General features: G+C 27.6%; 2 protein-coding genes across 3 annotated transcripts; both read left to right on the forward strand.

Annotated features, from left to right (window-relative positions):
• The first annotated feature begins 311 nt into the window (after positions 1–311).
• LOC101508958 (agamous-like MADS-box protein AGL12) lies at positions 312–8,384 on the forward strand. 2 transcript variants are annotated; one of them, XM_004514470.4, is made up of 7 exons: positions 313–664; positions 947–1,028; positions 4,146–4,207; positions 5,151–5,250; positions 5,367–5,408; positions 7,942–7,983; positions 8,103–8,384. In XM_004514470.4, the coding sequence occupies exons 1-7, from the start codon at positions 483–485 to the stop codon at positions 8,193–8,195; spliced, it is 603 nt and encodes a 200-aa protein (XP_004514527.1). In that variant the 5' UTR covers positions 313–482; the 3' UTR covers positions 8,196–8,384. The 2 variants fall into 2 exon arrangements, with proteins under 2 accessions (XP_012575382.1, XP_004514527.1); XM_012719928.3 differs by lacking the exon at positions 7,942–7,983 and having other exon boundaries at positions 312–664.
• An 11,642-nt stretch (positions 8,385–20,026) lies between these two features.
• LOC101509270 (subtilisin-like protease SBT4.3) lies at positions 20,027–22,569 on the forward strand. The gene is made up of 2 exons (XM_004514471.3): positions 20,027–20,492; positions 20,811–22,569. Exons 1-2 carry the CDS (start codon positions 20,027–20,029, stop codon positions 22,541–22,543), a joined length of 2,199 nt encoding a protein of 732 aa, XP_004514528.1. The 3' UTR covers positions 22,544–22,569.
• Positions 22,570–22,946: the final 377 nt, after the last annotated feature.

The following is a 22,946-nucleotide window of genomic DNA, read 5'->3' on the forward strand; positions in this document are numbered from 1 at the left end:
TTTAACAAAATGAACCATATTCTATTTTTTGTTTTGATAAAACCATATTCTAAAAGCTGAAATGACCAGACAGACTTTAGTATCACATGCTTTGATTTGACGTATCATCAAATTCATTAACTAAGTGATAATTAATTAATACATGAGAGACTAATCAAAACTTAATGTGGTGTAAAGTTGGCTACTAACACTTGTTAATTATAATTAATTACACATTTGTTAGTGTTAGCATTAAATTAATTAATTAATTTTACCAAGTAACGATTCCTTTGTGGGCAGGAAAATTTTATGATGTTATATAAGGTCTTCAATTATCACAAAATGAGTAAGAAACTCTAGAGGAAGAGTACTAACCTCTTAATTTTTGCAACAACCTCGAAGCTAGTTCAAACTAGTGGGAGGTTGTGTGCATAGAAGCACACCAAAAAACCAAAGCCTTATTATTCAATTTAATTCAAATTCATTGAAATTCTAACATCGACATGGCTCGTGGAAAGGTTCAGTTGAAACGAATTGAGAATCCGGTGCATAGACAAGTAACCTTTTGTAAGCGTCGAGCAGGGCTTTTGAAGAAGGCTAAGGAGCTTTCTGTGCTTTGTGATGCTGAAATTGGTCTCGTCATTTTCTCCGCTCATGGAAAGCTCTATGAACTCGCCACCAAAGGGTATCTCTCTTTCATTCGAATAATTTACTCAAATGAATATATTTCAATCCTCTATAACACTTTGCACGTAGTATTGTGTGTTGCTGACAAATGAATTGTCAGCAGCACACGTTATACTATGTAAAGTGGTGCAGAGAATCAAAATAAGTTAATAGAATCTTATTTGGATGCTCTGTGCGTATGGTATACTGAGGGTTCAAATTGTGAACAAACATTATATTTTGGTTTATGGAAATTTTACTATGATTTTTGGTTTTTTGGTTTTTTACGTATGAAATTAAGGACCATGCAAGGGTTAATAGAGAAATACTTGAAGTTTACACGAGGGACTCAATCTGAAGCTATCACTGAACCACGTCCTCTGGTATGTCTAGCTAAATACTATATATATGCTAAGTGTGCAATTGTAAAAACAATATTATAAAATAAATGTTGTAGAATTTATGAAATGGAAAAATTAGATATGCTTTTTTTTAGAGGGAAAAAACATATGCTTGTTATATTATAATATGTAAGAAAGTAGTGATGTTTGGCATTAGATGCTTTAATTGGTGCATTATCATCAATGAATATTAAAATAATAAAATATTATGATAGTGTTGATGAAAATAATATAAATACATTTGGCTGGTGGTCAAGTATATAAATTGTATGATTTAATTTGTTCTGTCTCTGTTTTGGTTTGACACATGTAAGACTTGAATCTATGAGATAAAGTATGTCGGGTTTTGTAATGGTATACTATGAATTCTAGCTTACCAAATTATTTAAAGGGGGTTTAGGTGTCATGCATTTCATTGTCCAACAATTTATATGTATAACAAAGGGAAAAGTTTGGAATTGAATCGGATTGTTTAATGTAATGTAAATCTTAGTTTAAAAAAATATATTGGACAAAAGAGAGAGTTTGAGATCATTAGTCACATACATTGCAATAGTAACTGTTTTGGAAGTGTTTTTTTAAAAGAAATTATGATTGTTTAAGAAGTTAATTACCATTTTATTATGAGTTAGATACAAGTCCTTTAAGAGTTTGTTTGTGGTTGTTTATAAATAGTTAGGTAGTTAGATTGTTAATTCTCACATACTCTTTATATATAGAACATCTCAAGTTGATTTATAATCTTTGTCAATCAAACAATATAAATTGTAAAGAGTTTTTCTCTTTACTAAACTTTCAAACTTATTTTGTTACAATATAAATCTTAATGTCTTTGATTCCGTGTTTTGTACCAAATACGTTCTTAATTAAATCATTTTGCTTATCAAAAAAACTAGTGCAAATCTTTCTTAATTATGGAGAAAGCATCTTACTATTCACGTTAGTGTTTTTTTAAAGAAAAATCTAGAAGGAAATAATAACATCATAGATTAATTAACCTTTAAATTTTGAATGAAATTTTAAGAATGAAATTACATTTTCTTCACTTCGAGAGAGTAAGGAGAGTCATATATGTGGCATGTTAATGTCAAATACAAGAGCCATTGTGTTCTATGAGTCATCCCTTTTAGGGTTCTTTTTATGGACAATATATATCTAAGAAATATATGATATTTTAATTTTGATAGGTTAAGAAAATAACTTTTTTTGATTTTACCCTTATAAAATAAAATAAAAATATATTATAAATGAAGTTAAAATGTAAATTTAATTTGTTTATGAAAAAAAAATTGATGTTAAAAGTTATAAATGCATTAAAATATTAAGAATATAAATATAAATAATATAAAATTTAAAATAATAGCTTTTCATAAATTGTGTTTATTTTATCACAAGAGTAATTTTCATTTTATATAATCTAAAAATTTAAAATTAATGAAATAAAAATATTTAAAATTAAACCTAAAATTAATTGAAAAAAAAAAAGTTTAACAAATGAAAAATGTTAGTTTGTATAAAAGGTATTGGTCATTAAAATATAATTTATATTAGATTGATATACGTTTTTGGTCTTCACAAATATATTATAATGCGTTTATAGTTTATGTAATTTTTTGTTTTGCTTTTGTTTTTAATTCTTACAAATATATTATGTTTTCTGTTTGGTCCTTACTTTATTTTGTTTTGGTCACCATATTTTTTTCTTTTCATATTTATTAAATAAACTTTTTAAGGTGATAGGTGCTAATTATAGGGTATTATCCTAGTTGGGAAAACAAATCTGTGATATTTTTGTACTTTAATTTTTGTTTAAAAATATTTATAGTAGAATCATCTTGTAATATGCTTTTTAATCCTTATACGACTCAAATGAATTTTTTTACATATTACATGGAAAATTCCAGCATAACATATATTTCAAGGATTAAAATAAATAAATAAATAATATTAGCAATATATTCTTTACCACACATTTTAAAATACTCTCTTTAATTAGTTAAAATAAACATAATTTCCACTAAATTTATATAAGACTCATATATAAATAGGACTTATATATATTTTAATCAATTAAATAAAGTAATTTAGAAAGTGTGTTGCTAACAATTATTTATTGTCTTGTTTGTTATACCATATAATCAAATAAAGTATTATCAAATAAAGTATTTTAAGAAGTGTGTTGCTAATAATTATTTATTAAACATATAACACAACAATATATGTATTGTCTTGTTTGTTATACGATATGTATATATCAAATACGTTTGTAGGATAAGACCTCGTAATGTGTTTATTATAATCTAGCATACCCAACTATCTTGTCTTATCTTTCTCTAGCTATTATATTCTACCATCAAAGGGGCCTTTATTTACAATTGCTTATACAATATAGTGTTTCATAATAAAAAATAATTGGTTAATTAATATTATGGAATTAAAGAAATTGTCGTCAAATACTACTCCAAACTCTAATATAATAAAAAATATAAGAAAAATTTAATTAATTTTACCATATTTAATGTCATTCTCGTAAAATTAAATTTCAATGAAATAAGTTCCAAATACAACTAAGTAAAAAGAAATGTTATATAGTATGAGAAATACAATTATTTTTTATTACGTACAAATATTAAATAAAATTAACCCTTATTTACAATATGTATATGCCGAAGCTAGTTATTTTTTCTTATAAATTTCAAAGGAAGTACTAGTGCAGTTAGAAAGAAAATAAAAATTGGAATTTTTTTTATACTAACAAAAGAAAAAATTGGAATGTTATTTGCTACATGAACTAACATTACATTTTATGTGCTTATAATTTTGTTGTTGCACACATTTGCTTAAATTTTTTGCATTCACTTTAATTCTAGAAAACTATTCCCGTAAAGTACATGAGGAAAAATAAGTACAAATTGATAAACTCAAGCATGCAGTACTACTCTACAATCTCACGTATAAACAATTATATAATTGAATAATTTTTCGAAGGAATATAAATATATAATTTAATATTTATAATAATAATATATATAACCATGATCCTGCTAACTTTGTTCAGAATTGTCACAATATTGATCCTGATAATTTGTTCATCTTTAGGATGCTAAAGAGGAAACCGATGTGCTAAAACAAGAAATCGAAACATTGCAAAAGGGTATCAGGTATACGTAGATATGGTTTTCACATACATGTGATTTTCCTTTCATGCTTCTTGTTATTCTATCTCTTTCCTTTCATGTTTCTTGTTATTCTATCTCTAATTTGATCCTCCTTTTTATTTGATGTTATTTGATTTTATGGTTTGTTTTTTTTTATTTAAATTAACATATCAACTTCAATTTATATATCAAGTTAATTATTTAATCGTCCACACTATATATTTATAGGCATGAGTATTTATGTTATTTTGATTTATCTATTTTTTCAATTTTAATAATATTGAATTTGTGATTATTCAATATATGATAATTAATATATTTTAGTAAAAGGATAATTAAAGATATTAAAAATTTGCTAGCTTATATAAATTAATGAACACTTAATCACGTATTCCATTAAAACAATATGAGTACTAATTTTGTTCCTATATATAGAATCTCTTGGTAAATTTCTTTGTCATTTTATAATTAATTTAATTATATATTTACTAATATATCCTTAATTTATTTACACATTTTTCTATAACCAACAATCAATACTATAATATTAATATCAACTAATTTTTCTCTATTCAAAGGTAAACATGTAAAAATAATATCTACTCTAAAAAAAGTTAATACAATTAACAATTTTTTTAATTTGAATGATTTTGGTTATAAAGACTTATATTTAAAGACGAATGTAGTAACATATATATGCATCTTCTTAAAAGAACGAAAGTTTTTTCTAAGGTATCTTTGAAGAATTGTGAGTAATTTATCCAACAATTAATAAAAATTAGTTACATAAACAAATAAAGTAAAAGTTAATTAGGGCACGCCACTCACAAATTTAATTATTTATGTAGCTAATTTTCATCAATTGTTTAATAAATTACCCACATATTTTTAAAAGTAGGCTAGGACTCACCAAAGAAGAAAGAAAATTAAACGACATTATTGGCAGGTATTTGTTTGGAGGGGGATTAGGGACACTGAAAATGGATGAATTACAAGTTCTAGAGAAGAATCTTGAAAACTGGATGTATCATGTTCGCACAATGAAGGTACCATAAATAAACTCTTTTAATCATGGTATTTTTAGTATATTTTATATTTGCGAATCACCTTTTGTGTTGGATATACGTAAATGAATAACTGTGTCGCGGACTATGTACCACAGATGAACATCATGTTACAAGAAATTCAAGCTCTCAGAGATAAGGTTAGCAAAAACTTATTAATTTTTATTTATTTTTACTGATGAACATCATTTTTAGAAACGAGTTTATAGCATGTTTATATATTATGTTGAGCTAATTTTCAAAATCTCAAAAAAAAAAATTATATGAAAAAATATTAAGGGTTACAACTCCAATAGTTAATTTTAAAAATAAAATAAAAAACTCTAATCTTAAAAAGAATATAAACTATATATTATTATTATCTAACAACATCAATGAGACCCGCTACAGCTATATTGTCAAAACTTTTGATAAAAATACTTGACCATTTTAAAGGATCAAATCATCAACTACGATATATCTATTGGAACAAAAAAGTGTCGGCTAAAAAAAAATTATTATAATGGATTAGGAATATCTACACAAATTTTGTAAACTACATCAATTATTTTGCATATATTTTTTTTGTGATAAACAAAATATGTTATTGAAAGTACAAAGTACACTACAAAACCATTACCACAAAAGTTCAAGCAATATTAAACCACACAATACTAGTCAACTACGACATTGCTAAACAATTTTAATATTAATTAGTGCTAAAAACGATATAATGGCATATCTATATATTATTTTGAGTTAATTTTCAAAATTTTTGAGAAAAAAGACAAAAAAATTTATGAAAAAATATTAACGCAACAGGTTACAACTCCAATAGTTGATTTTAAGAAAAAAAACTCTAATCAAAAGAAGAATATCCTATTTCCCATCATTATCTAACAACATCAATAACTAGATCTTCATCTCATATTTGAAGACATACGAATATCAATTTTCTTATTTATATTTTTGACTAAATAGCACATGTAATTCTTTAACTTAATTTCAGATAATGTTTTAGTCTTTAATTTTATTTTTCTCGATTATTTCCTTTATTTTAATTTTAAGTGACAACTTGATCTTTTATGTTTTAAAATATAACAATGTTATCCTTTTTTTTTTTAGCAAATTAAAATTCAAAAAATTCATCAAAAATTTTAAACAAAACTCATAAAATTAATTATCATCCTCAATATAACGCATTTCATCAAATTCATAACTAAATCTTTCAATAAACTCATATTTTTATCTATAAACACATCAAATAAAGAATGAAAATATTATTTTAATGAATTTTTTGAATTTTTGTAATAAAAAGGATAACATTGTTGACATTTTAAAACATAAAAGATTAAATTATAACTTATATTTAAAATAAAAGATCAAGAAAAAAAAAAAAAGATAAATAACTGAAACGTTAACATAAATTAAGTTAAGGGAGTGATATTTAGGATATATATTTTTTTTATAAACAAAATATATTATTGAGAATACAAATTTAACTAAAAAACCATTACAACAAAAATTCAAGCAATATTAAAGCACAATACTAATCAATTAACTACAACAGTGCTAAACCATTTTAATACATTCAAGAGGACAATTACACCAATTAGAAAAATAGTCTCGTTTTTTCAATCCCTCATGATGAACCATCCCCAAGAAAGAACATTAATGTGAATAGTAATCCCATAAAAATTAGCACACTCTCCTCGGAAAATCAATCGGTTCCTTGCTGAATCATTGCACATCAGCCTTAATTATTTTCAATTAATTTTAAGTTTCTCCATCAAATAGAGTCTTTATTTGATTGTACCCTATCATTCTGTAGCAACAAGTCATCAGCCAAATTGAACCTTCATCAATAAGGCATCTCCATTTCCATTTTAGCATAAGGGAAACATTAAACAGTTCAATATTCTTGTAGCCATCTCGCACATCCACTGGACCCCACAATATCCCACATTTATATAGTTTTCGCTTATTTTTTTTGTTTTATATATTTTTTATTCTAACAAGACAAAAGAAACACGTTTTTCAGAACAATGAAACAAAATTGAGAAACGATTCTACAAAGTCAACTATCAATAAAAATATGACATTGTCTTATTGGTAATAGAGAACACATGACACATATATGTCGATATGTATGATCCAAGGATCATCTCATGATAACTCAAAATACAATACCATTAATTTTTTTTATTAAACTCTCCGATTCTCAAGAAAAAAAAAATAGAATTTAATAATTTGTAATTCGTCTTAAATATAATTAAAGTCTAACTCAAAATTGTTTCAAGTAAGATTCAAATCTGAGTCTACGAATAAAATTTCTTAATTGAAGTTTATTAATCATTAAAAGAAAATCACTTGATTACCTTATTATTATGTATTGATGATAATGATAGTGATTATATATATAGTTACAAAATATATTTTACTATTTTCTTATTTTTTATATATAATATCTACTAGTCAAATGCTAACCTATGTTCTAAGATTATATTTTAAGATATCAAATATGAAAATTTTATTTTAAAATTTATAGATTTAACTCTTTGAAAGTTCAAAAAATATTTTTTTTTCAACAACAAAATTCTATGTTTAAAATCTTTAACATCAATGCTAAAGACACATGTTAACACTAAATATTCTGTTAATTACTAAGTCAACTTTTTACCCTTTCTATTCAAGGAGGGAACACTTAAGGCGGCAAATAAATATCTCCACGATCTGGTAATATATTTGTTTCTATTTAATTTATTAAGTAATTAATTAAGCATTTTCTTTAGAAACAGTGTTACTAAACCTTAATCACACAAAAGTATTCTAATTCATGTCACTGTATTTTACAGGTTTTGGAGAATACTTCAGTCACCAACTTTGTTCCATTTGCTACTGATACTTCGTACCCTCTAATTATACAAGATGGGATTTTTCAACTCTAGGAATTTAGTTGGAAATTAAACATTAACACTATGTATAATATTTTAATAACAACGATTGTGAATGTGCTGTATAACACGAAGACTATTGTGTAACATTGTTCATGGAGTATGAACAATGACTTTAGGTTACTTACAAAATGTTTTACAAGCTTTGCTGAAAAATGTAATAAACATTGTGACATTTCAATACTTTTCAAAATTAGTTCACAATGTAAAAATAACGAAACGTGTGGTGGTTTATGGCTAGTTAGGATAGGACCACATACATGGATAAATAAGGGTGCTAATAGCGTCTACAATGAAGTTCCCCAAGTTAGGTGCTTAAATAAATTCTACGTATATAAATTACATATGTTATAACTTTTTAGTCATAATGTCGAAAAAGCACCGTTCTCTCTATAATTTGACACTTCAAAAAGATTTATTAACTTTTTAATAATTTTATATTGTTATATTTCAACAAATAGTTATTTATTTTAATATAATTTATTAGTGGAACCTGCAAAAAAGTGAATAGAGAGAATCTTCTTATAGAAGCACCGATCTCTAAAAGCACCGACTAAGACTTGATTCAAATTTATAAATTGAAGAAAATCTTTTACTAAATTGAAAAGAAGATATGGTCAAAATTTGAAGAATATTTGATCAAGATTTTTCTACAACAAAATATGAACAATATCAACCTGAAGAATTTACAAACTCAATATGAACAAAATACGAACATAATCAATATAGAATAACTACATAGATTAGATTCAGAAATAAAGAATTGACTAAGGAACATATTATCAAAAAACATCTTGTTCAAAATTATTTTTGAATAAGATCATTGTTGACCAAACTAGGAATGAAGATACAATTCATAATTAAACAAAAACTAATTTGAACCAAAATTTTAACTATAAATAGATACTCAAGGCTGAACAAAAAGATAATCGAAAATCATAAAATAGGAGAAGAATTCAAAGCTCAAAATTCCAGAGTTATTTTTTATAGTTCATAGAGAGAAATATTTGTTCAAGTTATAAATATTTTCTAAGTATTTTGTTCTTAGAGCGTGAGAGTTATTATTGTTGTTGTTGTTATTATTATTATTATTATTATTATTATTATTATTATTATTATTATTATTATTATTATTATTATTATTATTATTATTATTATTATTATTATTATTATTATTATCTGCTTTGTTAGAAGCAAACACTTAAAGTTGTAATCTTTTGTATCTAACCCGATAATGGTTTAGTTCCTTTTTCAATCTGGGGTTTTCAGATTGTTGGAAGAAAACTTGACTTGTAGGGTCAAAGTGGTTAGTTCCTCAAAAGTATGAGGTTATCAAGCTGTTTGAGAAGATTGGCTTAGAGGGTTAGACACTTTGTAATTCAAGGTATTTGAATTATTGTATTAAAGTATTCTGAATGAGGGGATTAGATGTAGCCAAATTAGTTGTGAACCAGAATAAATCTATGTGCCAAATTGTTTATGCTCTCATTATTTGTTGCCTCTTAATCCGATTACTTATTTCTTAAATAAAAATCACAAATTGTCTTTAAATTTGAAAACACTTAGGAAATAAAATGCAAACCTAATTGAAAAAGTTAATGTTTTAAATAATCAAAGTGTTGAATTGAAAACAGAAAATGCAACTATGAAAACTAATATTACTGAACTTCAAACAGAAAATGCAACTCTGAAAACTGATATTACTAAACTTAAAATATAAAATGCAACTATGAAAAACTGATATTACTGAACTTAAAACATAAAATGCAAATCTGAATATTGATATTGCTGAACTTAAGGGTGAATATCTAACTCTGAAAAATCATTATAGTTCAACATCAAATGAAAATACCACATGTAACTTTGATAAACATGAAGAAGTATTTCAAAATTTTCTTGATAATGGTATGGAAAGAAGTAAGTATGCATCCATGATTTATGTTGTTAGTAGGAATGGTAAATGAAGAATAGGATTTCAAGAAAAAGTAATTGACCTAAGTTTGTTCCCTCTGATGATTTAATTACTATTTTCTATAAGAAAGATCACACTAAAATATCTTGTCCTATGCTAACCACATGGAAAGACAAGAAAACTTTAAGAACTAACAAACTAGGACCCAACTAGATTTTGGCACCAAAGAATAAAATTGTTTATGTTGCAGATATTCTAAGCAACCAAATTGAAACACTAGCCATTGTGTATGGTCAATGGTGAAGTAGCAATGTCAATTTACAAGAAAGGTGGGTTTGAATTGTAAATTCACATTTTTAAAATTTCCTGTTAAAACTTAAAGATTTTAACTCAAGATTGATCATGGTTGTGAAAACAGAGAATGTTCTTGGTTTTGAAAACAGAAAACGAAGAACATTCTTGGTTAGTAAGAAACACACAATTTAAATTATCTAATTAATTCAATATTCAAAAGACTATAAATAAGTATAGATAAGAGGAGAGAAATCATGTAGAGATTTATCCTGATTCACCCAATACGGGTTACGTCCAGTCGTCACATTCTTGGTTTTTACACCATCAGTTCATATCAATCTTGATCTGTTACACAACTTTACCTTTCTGCCCAAAAAGGATTTCAACAAACTACCTTTCAACCTTTTGAGATGATTTTTACACTTTACCTTTTATCATAAAAGGATTTTCTACAAACTCTCGTCAATTGAGCCTACCACTGTTGATGAAGCATTGACAGGTGATGGATAGATTCTTGCAATACAAGAAGAGTTACACGCATTTAAAAGGAATGATGTTTGGGATCTAGTACCTAGATCAAAGAAGAACATTATTGGAACCAAGTGGGTATTCAGAAACAAGCTAAATGAAAAAGGTGAAATAGTAAGAAACAAGACAAGACTTGTCGCACAATGCTACAATCAGCAAGATGACATTGATTAGACTAAGACATTTGCTCCAATGGTTAGGTTAGAAGCTTTTCATATTCTACTTTCTTTTGCTGAAATAATAACACCACATTATTTCAAATGGATGTTAAAAGTGATTTTCTAAATAGTTATATAAGTAAAGAAGTCTATGTTAAACTATCCCTAGGTTTTGAAAGTGCTGAATTTTCAAATCATGTTTTTAAATTTAGGAAATCTATGTATGATATAAAACTATTACCTAGGGCATGGTATGATAGACTTAGTAACTTCTTGGTTAAAAGTAACTTTAAAAGAGGACAAGTTGATAATACACTCTTTAGAAAATAAATAGGACTTGCCATTCTTATTATTCAAATTTATATTGATGACATTATTTTTGGATTTACTAATGGCACTCTTTGCCAAAAAATTTCTAAATTGATGCAGCTGGAATTTTAATTGAGTATGATGGGAGAATTTAAGTTTTTCTTAAGGATACAATTTCAGCAAAGTAAAAAAGGTATATACATTCATAAAACTATATATACAAAAGATCTTCTTAGGAAGTTTAAGATGGGTGGTTACAAACTTATGGCTACACCAATGCATCCTACTTGTTCACTTAAAAAAGACTATTCAAGCGAAAAAGTTGTCTAAAAACCGTATATAGGAATGATATGATCCCTACTTTACCTTACTGCTTCCAGACCTGACATCATAGTTAGTGTGTGTGTGTGTGTGTGTGCAAGATTTCAAGATGACCATAGAGAATCACATTTAACTATTGTTAAAAGAATCCTTAGATACCTAAAAGACACTACCAACCTTACCTTGTTTTACAAGAAATCTCCTAATTACAAACTTAGTGGATATTATGATTCTAATTATCATGGAGATAAACTTGAGAGAAAGATAACTAGTGGCAACTGCACCTTTTTAGGTGAAAATTGGATATCTTGGTCAAGTAAGAGACAAAACATTATTGCAATGTCAACAACAGAGACTGAGTACATTTCTGCAAGTTCTCAACTACTTTGGATGAAGCATCAACTTGAAGACTACTGAATCCTAAAATCCTAAAATCTAACCGTATCCTACATTCTAGAGTTAAACACATAAAGATCAAATACCATTTCATTAGGGTCTTTGTTCAAAAATAGGTGTTAAAACATTTAGTTTGTAGAGGCTGAACACCAATGGGCTGACATTTTCACCAAACCACTACCTGAAGATAGGTTTGACTTCATCAAAAAAAATCTAGACCTTACCTTCATACCTGATTGATGTTGTGATTACTTAATGTAGTTTACTTTTATACTAGTTATTATATTTTATTTTATTATGTTATATATTTTATTTAAAAAAAAAAAGAGAAAAAAAAAACTATGGAAAAAGAGGGAGACAATGTTTCACTTTTAAATCTTTTTGTCTGGTGACAAAAGGGGGAGAAATATATTTGATAATATGGGGATAAAATGATACTAAGACTTAGGGGGGGATCTAAGTTAGGGAGAGTCAAAGAAATATAAAGAAAAGTTGTTATAAAAAATACAAATTTTGTCATCATAAAAAAGGGGGAGACTGTTGGAACCAAGTTGGTTTTACATTTAGAGTTTTGATGTTAACAAAAGTATTTTATGAGAACAATATATTTGACTTCAAAGAGTATGAAAGATGATTCATGTTTTTGAAGAAAAACTATAATAAGATTTGATTCAAATTTATAATTGAAGAAAATCTAAAATAAGATTTGATTTCAAATTATAATTGATGAAAATCTAGAATAAATTTTGATTCAAATTTATAATTGAAGAAAATATAAAATAAGATTTAATTCAAATTTATAATTGAAGAAGATATAATATCAATTCTTAATGTGTGGTAGTTTTTGTTCTAATCAACTTGTTAGAAGCAACTACTCAAGTTTCAAACCTTTTTATTCAAACCTGATAGTGGTGTTAGTGTGCCTTCAAAAATTTGGGGTTGTTAGGTTGTGTGGAGAAGACTTGGCTGGTAGAGTCAAGGTGTTTGTGTTTTTCAAAAGTCTGGGGTTGAGAGGCTATTTGAGAAGACTTGGCTGGTAAGCTCAAGGTGGTTAGATCCTCAAAAGTCTAGGGTTGTTAGGGAAAACTAGCTTGGAGGGGCAGATGCTTTGTAATCCAAGGTATTTGAATTAGTGGATTAAAGCCTTATAAATGAAAGGACTGGATGTAGCCAAGTTAGCGATGAACCAGGATAAATCTATGTGTTCAATTATTTATGCTTTCATTGTTTGTTGCATCTGAACCTGATTACTTCTTATCTAAGTAATTCATAAAAACTAACCAGCGTTCATCAAATTAGCAAAATGCTATCAACTTAGTCAAACACAATTCAACCAATTTCTCGTGTTTGTGCTTTCAATTGGTATCAGAGATTGGTCTCAAGACTGAGCACTTTAAAATGTTTGAGGGAAGATCCAAGGGTACAATATGTCTGGATTCCGTGAATCAGCAGATGAAGAAATTGAGGTATTTTATGACTTAACTCGATATGATTTAATTACTGTTGTAAATGATTTCTTAAATAAGAATAGCAAATTGTCTTTAAAATTGAAAACAATTAGGAAAGAAAATGCAAACCTAACTGGAAAATTTAACGTTTTAAAGAATCAAAATGATGAATTTAAAATTGAAAATGCAACTATGAAAATTGATATAATTGAACTTAAAATAGAAAATACAAATCTGAAAACTGATAATGCTGAACTTAAAGATAAAATCTTAAAAGATATCTTCTGATAAGCATGAAAAAGTATTCCAAGATTTTCTAGCTAATGGTATGGAAAGAATACAATATGCATATTTGATTTATGGTGTTAGTAGAAATGGTATAAGAGATTTAGGATTTGAAAAAATAGTAACTGAACCTAAACCTATTCATTGTGATGTTTTGTGTACTGTTTATTCCAAGAAAGGTCACTCTAAATTATCTTGTCCCATGATAAATACAAGGAAATACAAGACACCTTTCAAGACTAACAAACCAACACCCAATCAGATTTGGATACCAAAAGAAAAAAATATTTATGTTGCAGATGTTCTAAGCAACCATGTTGAAACACCAATTATGAAGAGAAAAAGATCTATGTCCCAACACCTGACTCTCGTGGAAGAAGGACTGGTCAGCACAACATAGATTAGAACTAGAATCAATTGATGAACCATAACTATCATAAAAAGAATAATCATATGATGAACCAGAACTATCAAAAAAATAAGAACCATTTGATGAATGTGAAGTATGAGCATAACCAAAATTACCAGTGAAACCTGATACATCATCAGAAGTAGAAGTGTCAAATGAATAATAAGAATCATGAGACCTCTCTAAACACTCTAATCAAATTCATTAAGACTACAAACCTGGATGAGAATTCAAATCCCTTAATCTATACCCTCTAATTAGATATGTAAATTCAGAATATGAAAACCAGAAAAGAAGAACTAAAAGAGTTTTTAGAGTGAAACTGAAACTGTTGACATATAGGTTATATTTTTCTTTAAATTTTGTTATTGTTTGATATTATGTTTACTATGATAACAAAAATTTGATCTTAAAAATTAAAGCTAGATAAGTATTTTGCAGATTCTAAAAAATTTAGAGGAACTAGAAAAATCACATAAATTGAACAATTTAGTTGAAGTAGAATACACGTTTCTATTTTACAAACAAGCATAAACCACCTGTAACAAAACTAACGTTTTGACAGAAGCATTGGTAGATGATGGATGAATTCTTACAATGCAAGAAAAGTTAAATCGATTTAACAAAAATGATGTTTTGGATCTAATACCTAGACCAAAGAATAGCATTATTGGAACCAAGTGGATTTTCAGAAACAAGCTAAATGAAAAAGGTGAAGTGGTTAGAAACAAGGCAAGACTTATTGCACAACGCTATAGTCAATAAAAAACGCATTGATTTGACTGAGACATTTGCTCCAGTGGTCAGGTTAGAAGCTATTTGTATACTAATTTCTTTTGCTGCAAATAATAACATTTTATTATTTCAAATGGATGTTAAAAGTGATTTTCTAAATGGTTATATTAGTGAATAAATCTATGTTAAACAAGCTCTAGTTTTTGAAAGCTCTGAATTTTTAAATCATGTTTTTAAACTTAACAAATCTCTTTGTGGTCTAAAAATAACTTTGAAAGAAGACAAGTAGATAATACACATTTTAGAAAACCAATAGGAGATGACATTTTTATTATTCAAATTTATGTTGCCTAAATTATTTTTGGATCTACCAATGACACTCTTTGTCAATAATTTTCTAAATTGATTCATGTTGAATTTCAAATGAGTATGATGGGAGAAACTATGTTCTTCTTAGGGATAGAAATTTAACAAACTCAAAAAGGTATATACATTCATCAAACTAAATATACAAAAAAGTTTATCAGGAAGTTTAAGATGAGTGATTGCAAACCTATGGCTACACTAATGCACTATATATGTTCACTTGAAAAAGATGATTTAGGCAAAAAACTTGATCAGAAAACCTATAGAGGAATGATAGAATCCCTAATTTACCTTACCGCTTCTAGACCAGATATCATGTTTAGTGTGTGTTTGATGTTATAGAGGAGAAAGAAGTACCTTTTGGTCAATGGTTAAGGATATTCCCTTACCGAAACACACTGGGGATTTTAAAAAAGAAAATAGTTATTGATCTTGCAATAGCCTTTAAACAGACACAAGTAATTGTAAAGGGGTCACTTATGAAGGTCAAGAGAAAAAGGTGTAAGTTGAACAAGTTGTGGTGGTAGAACATGCTGATTTGCAGTAGTTATAACCTATAGTAAACAATGCAAACGAAAAGTCCCAAAGTGAAGTAGAAAGTGTGGTGGATTCCTTGGGAAATGTGGCTATTTTGAATCTAGTACTAGGCAAATTGGATAAAGGCTCACACATAAAAACCAAATCCTAGATAAAAAAAAACACCTAGAAAATGGACGAGGAAGAAGGCAACAAGGACGAGGGAGCATTTGACGCAATTGATGGATGATTTGAGTAAAAGACAATTAGAAGAAGTGACAATATATGAAAGGGAGTCTATGGACTTATGTAGGGGGTGTAAAAGAGACGGAACACAAGGGTTTGATGAAGAAGAACAAAAGTGATCAGATAAGGTGTTGAAAAGCCAACACCTCCTACACCAATGAAAATACTTAGTTTGAACTTCAGGGGGTTGGGGAACCTTTGAGCAGTTAGAGCCTTGTTAAGACTCACTCTTTTAGAAAATCTCCACCTAGGTTTTCTCATGGAAATCAGGTTGAAAAAGGGAGAAATGGTGGCAATAAAGAATAAATGTGGTTTTAGCAGTTATTTGGTTGTTAAATGTGCAAGTACAAGTAGAAAAAGATTAAGGGGTTTGTCCCCTTTTGTGGAATGACAACATGGAAATATGTATTACTAACATAAAGATGAATGAACTTTTTTTTTTCTTTCTTCTTATGGGATTTAGGATTACAGACATCCCAAAAAAGGAAACAAATGAAAAATATGGAGGCTTATACAAATGTTATCCTCACAAATAGGTGACAAATAGTTGTGCTAAGGTGATCTCGATGACATTGTGATGACAAAGGATAAAATTGGTGGAAATCCTAGCACGACAATTTGGATTTGAAGGATATCCCTTTATGTGGTCTATGTTTAAATGCAAAGAGTAGATAGACTTCACGATTCTCTTAATTAATCACAGCCGTTACTAAAAATAAAATAAAATTAATTGTCAATATTTAGAGTAAGTTTTTAGACATACTCTTGAAGTCAATTGATGTTTTGCGATCAAAATTTGACTTTCACTATCAAATTCGTCTTATTTGATACACTTTTAAATATATATATATATATATATATATATAACGACACTAGTGAGAACACTTCATTATTATATGAGAAATAAAAATATTTAATCACAATAGTCTAATTCTATATAAATTAAATTTAACGGTTGAGATAGATTTCAATTAATCACATGACTTAACATATCTCTTTCTCTGATTTGTTTTCCTTGCATCTTGTCTGCCGTAAACTAAGAGGGTATCTTCCTTTTTTCATTGCCAAATAAAATGAAGGTCAAGGCATATTTAGTTTTTACATCTGCATAATACATAATTAATTTTGAGTTTTAGCCTGCATCTCAATTTTTTTATATTTAAAACTTGGTTTCTTTGCTTTAGCTTATTTTTCTTCTCTTTTTTTACGATCCTTTATCGTTAGAATTGTGCACGGAAGAAATCAATCAAGTTACTCCTATTTCTATTTGATTTGTTGACTGGTGATGGCTACCAAATCAAAAAGTAGAAGAAAACATATGCCAAATAATGATGAATATGTATCTTAACTATTTTACCAATATGGAACCGGAAGAAGCCTATAAAAATAGAATTTACAGATATGGAACCGGGACCTTGCAACATATATCATTGATAGAGTGGTTTGAAAAGAAAAAAGAAAGAAAATTTTTATTTTATTTTTTATGTTTATTTTTTGTCTTAGAAATAATAAAGTCTACCATAATTAACTTATAGTTTGATCTCGATTCAAATCCTGGACGTCGAACTTAAAAATATCGTCAATATTATCAGTTAAGAGAGATGTTATGTAGTATATTCAATTTAGAAAGGCCTTTTTAATTAAAAAAACAATCTCAATCATTCTTAAGATTAATAAAAAATCAACTCCTACTCGTTTCTTACATAACAAAGTGTTTTAACCTAAATCGATCTTTAATGTAAGTTTTTTCTTATTCTCAATGTCACTTCCGTATTAATTTTCATTTTTTATAAAAAAATTCTTTAGTTTTTATTTATATATAAAATATGTATATTTAACAAATGAAAACATTCTCAATATAACCATAATTTTTTCATTTATTTAATTTTTTGAACTCAAAATAGATAATTTTATTTTTTTAATCAATATCATATCAATAGTATAAAAAATATATATAATGAATATATTTGAGAGGAGTTTTATAACGAGGAGTTAAAGATAGCATTCATAGTTATTTAACATATTATTTTTTAGGCTAAATTACATTCGTTGTCCTTTAACTTAATTTCAGGTAACATTTTAGTCCTTTATCTTTTTTTTTTTTCCGACTTGGTCCGTTATTTTAATTTTAAGTGACAATTTGATATTTTATGTTTTAAAATTTCAACAATGATATCCTTTTTTATACAAAAATTCAAAAAAAAATTCAATCAAAACTCATATTTTCATACTTTATTTGATATTGTTAGGAATAAAGGACTAGATCAGGAAAAAAAAGGTAAAGGACTAAAACGTTACTTGAAATTAAGTTAAATGATCATATATGTAATTTAGCCTATTTTTTTAATTCAATTTTCATATAATTATTGAATTACCTTTAAATGTAATAATAACTATACCTCAAGATGAATAAATTTTTACTTTTTGATAAAAAAAATTATATATTATTAGATCGTTGTTGACTATTTTATGATATTATAGATTTTTTTAATACGCAAGCTGAGTTTAATCCATGATTTTTTAATTCTTTCACTCCTTTAGCCACTTAGCTCAAACCAATTGATTATAGTATAGTTACTATAACTATACACACAAATATGTGTAGCTGATTGATCAATTTGCTCGAGTAATTTAGAGCTGAATTACTATACTCTATAACTCATTATAAATATTGAATTTCATCAATTCAAATGATATATTGATTATTGTCATGTTATATAAATGATATAGTACACATTTCGTACAAATTAAATTTTTATGCATGCAAATAAAATGGGCTTTAATATAATTTTTATAAGTGATATATTTTAATTATTTTCATCATAACCCTTTCAAATGATTTTATAATTATTGTCATCAATTACCGAGATCAAATCTTAGATCAGCTGTAAAGTTAAATGCACAATAGTTATTGAAGGAGTTAGTTCAAAAAGTTTAAATATCTTGGTTGATAAGCTAATGGACATTGAAGGAGTTTCATGTAATATATTAGATATAAATTATTATTTTTAAGAGGAACATAATAGTTATTTGACCATTTTATGATAGCATTAATAGTTATTTAATTTTTTTTTTTGAGTTCAATTGTCATATAGTTACTAAATTATTTTTTAAGAGTTTAATAACTATAGCTCAGAAAAAGACAAGTTATTACTTTTTTACTAATATATATGTATATATATTAGATCCTATTTGACCACTTTATGATACATAATAATTACGAAAACTATTATTTTTATAACTAACTTTTTGATTAGTTATTAAATTACTTTTAGGAGTTTAATAACTATATCTCACAATATAAACATAATTATTTTTGCCAGAATATCGATATTAAGTTACATTTGACCATTTTAGGATTGCATTAATAGTTTTTGAAAATTACCTTTTCATTGAATTGCAGTATAATTAAACTAACTTTAAAAGTTTGACTTTACCTTATAATTAAATAAACAATTATTTTTAATTAGAGTAGAAATTTATTTTTATGGATTATTAAATTTATATATGCTAAATTATATTTGGTCATTTCATTTCATGATCACTTAATAGTAATGAATATATCCGCTTAAAATAGAATACAACTCCGGTCAAACATTATTATAAAATAGTTATCAATGTAATTTTAATTGATAAAAAATCTGTCTTTCTCCAATTTTTATATAAAAAAGAATATATATATATATATATATATTATCAAAAATGAAATATAATAAAATAGTTGTTTGAAAAGTTTATATATTTAAACTAAATTTTAAAATAGATATATCAACTTTTTAAAATATTCTTTTTATCTATATTTCGTTATGTATAGAGTACGATATAACTTGGACTTTCTGTCTATATATTACATTATTTGGAACTGAGCTAAGCATTTACCATTTCACTAGCTACTACAAACAATGGCCAAGCATAATGTTATATTCTTTTTTTTCGTGTCTTTGGTCTTGGCATCAATAATTTTGTGTGATGCCATTGAAATTGGTGAAGAAAGTAGTAAAGTTCACATTGTATATATGGGCTCACTTCCTAATGAAGAATCGTATTCCCCATCTTCTCATCATCTTAACATGTTGCAACAAGTTATTGATGACAGCGATGTAGAATATCGTTTAATTCGAAGTTATAAGAGGAGTTTCAATGGTTTTGCTGCCATACTCAATGATCAACAAAGAGAAAAGCTTTCAAGCATGAAAGGTGTAGTCTCAATTTTTCCAAGCCCAAAGTTTCACATTCAAACAACAAGGTCGTGGGACTTCCTTGGATTTCCTCAATCAATCAAGAGAGATCAAACTATTGAGAGTGATTTAGTAGTTGGAGTTATAGATACTGGAATTTGGCCAGAATCCGAAAGTTTCAACGACGGAGGTATATATATTTTAGTCACAAAAAGAATATCTTCATAATTAACATTCATAGTTAATTTTTTTATATATATTTAGTATTTAGGTAATATTCATCTCATTTAAAATGATACTTAATTAATTCATTATAAAAATTTGTGATTATTATATTTTATTCATTTATTATTATTATTTATAAATGGTGGTTGACATGTATATGTTGGGATATTGAGAAATATTACTTTTTACACGTAGGAAGAAAAATGCAACATTATTAGAAAATTGTTGTAACTATATATATGATGAGTGTGTTCGTTGAAGTTGTTTATTTTTTTATGATTAGGTCTTGGTCCTATTCCAAAAAAGTGGAAGGGAGTTTGTGCAGGTGGTATAAACTTCAAGTGCAACAACAAGATTATTGGAGCACGAAATTATGGTGAAGATGATAGTGCAAGAGACTATGCTGGTCATGGAAGCCACACAGCATCAACAGCAGGTGGAAGAGAGGTTAAAGATGTGAGTTTTTATGGTCTTGCAAAAGGCACTGCAAGAGGTGGAGTCCCATCTTCAAGAATTTCTGTATACAAAATATGTGGTGCAGATGGTAAATGTAATGGTGAGGAATTGTTAGCTGCATTTGATGATGCCATTGCCGATGGAGTTGATATCATAACCCTCTCTATTGGTAGCCAACATATCTTTGAATTTTTTGAAGATCCTGTTGCCATTGGTTCTTTTCATGCCATGGAGAAGGGAATACTTACAACACATGCTGCAGGAAACTTTGGTCCTGACCCAAGTACTACTTCCAGTGTAGCACCTTGGTTATTTACTGTTGCTGCAACTACCATAGATCGTCAATTCATTGATAAACTCATCCTTGGAAATGGAAAGACTATTATTGGAAAGTCAATCAATACTATCCCTTCAAATGGCACTAAATTTCCAATAGCTGTGCGTAACGCTGAAGCTTGCCTTGAAGGACATAAATCCCCTGAAATGTGTGATTGTGTAGATAGAAAACTAGTGGAAGGTAAGCTTGTTTTGTGTGGATCACCAATAGGTGCACAATTGGCTTATTCAAAAGGTGCAATCGGTACAATACTTAATGTTCCACACACTGAAAATCAAGTTTCTCTAGTCACTCGAAGGCGTTCACTTAACTTGGATACAGAGGATTTTGTTGGTGTTCAATCCTTCGTAAACTCCACCAAATACCCTGAAGCTGAGATTTTAAAGAGTGAAACTATTCAGGACACTACAGCTCCTGAGGTTGCCATTTTCTCTTCTCGTGGCCCCAATCCTAAGGTTGCAGAAATTATGAAACCAGATATAAGTGCTCCAGGAGTGGATATTTTGGCTGCATATTCACCCGAAGCATCACCATCAGATGAACTTGGTGACAATAGAAAGGTGAAATACAACATTGAATATGGAACCTCTATGGCTTGTCCTCATGTTGCTGGTGTTGCTGCATATGTTAAATCATTTCATCCAGATTGGTCACCTGCAGCTATCAAATCGTCCATCATGACAACGGCAACATTAGTGAAAGGTAGTTATGATTTGGCTGGTGAATTTGCTTATGGATCTGGGAATATCAATCCAGCACTAGCTATTAACCCTGGACTTATTTATGATATCACCAAGGAAGATTATGTGAAAATGCTTTGTAATTTTGGTTATGATGCTAACAAAATTAAACAGATTAGTGGAGAAAACTCAAGTTGCAATGGAGCTTCAGAAAGATCTTTAGTGAAAGATTTAAACTATCCGACAATCGTGATTCCTGTGAATCCTAATCTTAAGCAATTTCAAGTCAATATTCATAGAACAGTGACAAACGTTGGCTTTCCAAACTCAACATATAAGGCTACTGTCATCCATAATCCAAAAATCAATATTACAGTGGAACCAAAACTTCTCTCATTCAAATCATTAAATGAGAAACAATCGTTTGTTGTCACTGTTGTTGGGGGAGTACAATCAAATACAAAAGTCTTTTCCTCATCACTTATTTGGTCGGATGGCACCCACAATGTGAAGAGTGCAATCATTGTTCAAAGACTATCATGACCTTGTTATTGTTGTGGCAAATAAGATTCTATTCAGTAAAATTAGCTTATAGTGATTGACTGATAGTTGTTAATAAATAAATTATAAAGAATAAATAATAATTTTAGTCAAAATAATAAAGGCAAACTAGTACGGAATAAGCTATAAGCTATAAGCTCATAAGTTGGTTGAATTTGCTTATCTAAAAACGTTATAAACTATAAGTTCATTAATGATTGTTAGCAAACAAAGCTTATAGCTTATAAGCTATAAGCTCAAACAGAGCCTAAATATATGCTTATCGAGTCTCCAAAAAATTATGTTGCTTTCTTACTACAAGAATAATAGGAATATGTGGCAGCCAAAAACCCCCCACAAAGGTGGAAAAACGGCCACCAATTTATTATTTGTGGCAACTTGAAAC

The sequence above is a fragment of the Cicer arietinum genome, chromosome 6, assembly GCF_000331145.2.
Source record: "Cicer arietinum cultivar CDC Frontier isolate Library 1 chromosome 6, Cicar.CDCFrontier_v2.0, whole genome shotgun sequence".
Taxonomy (NCBI): Eukaryota; Viridiplantae; Streptophyta; class Magnoliopsida; order Fabales; family Fabaceae; genus Cicer; species Cicer arietinum.

Excerpts from the sequence above, each read along its gene's own strand:
- LOC101508958 (XM_004514470.4), top strand. The coding sequence starts at position 483 with ATGGCTCGTGGAAAGGTTCAGTTGAAACGAATTGAGAATCCGGTGCAT. Across the intron at positions 1,029-4,145 it reads TCACTGAACCACGTCCTCTG|GATGCTAAAGAGGAAACCGA; the intron begins GTATGTCTAGCT and ends GTTCATCTTTAG. Across the intron at positions 4,208-5,150 it reads ACATTGCAAAAGGGTATCAG|GTATTTGTTTGGAGGGGGAT; the intron begins GTATACGTAGAT and ends CATTATTGGCAG.
- LOC101509270 (XM_004514471.3), top strand. The coding sequence starts at position 20,027 with ATGGCCAAGCATAATGTTATATTCTTTTTTTTCGTGTCTTTGGTCTTG. Across the intron at positions 20,493-20,810 it reads CGAAAGTTTCAACGACGGAG|GTCTTGGTCCTATTCCAAAA; the intron begins GTATATATATTT and ends TTTTATGATTAG.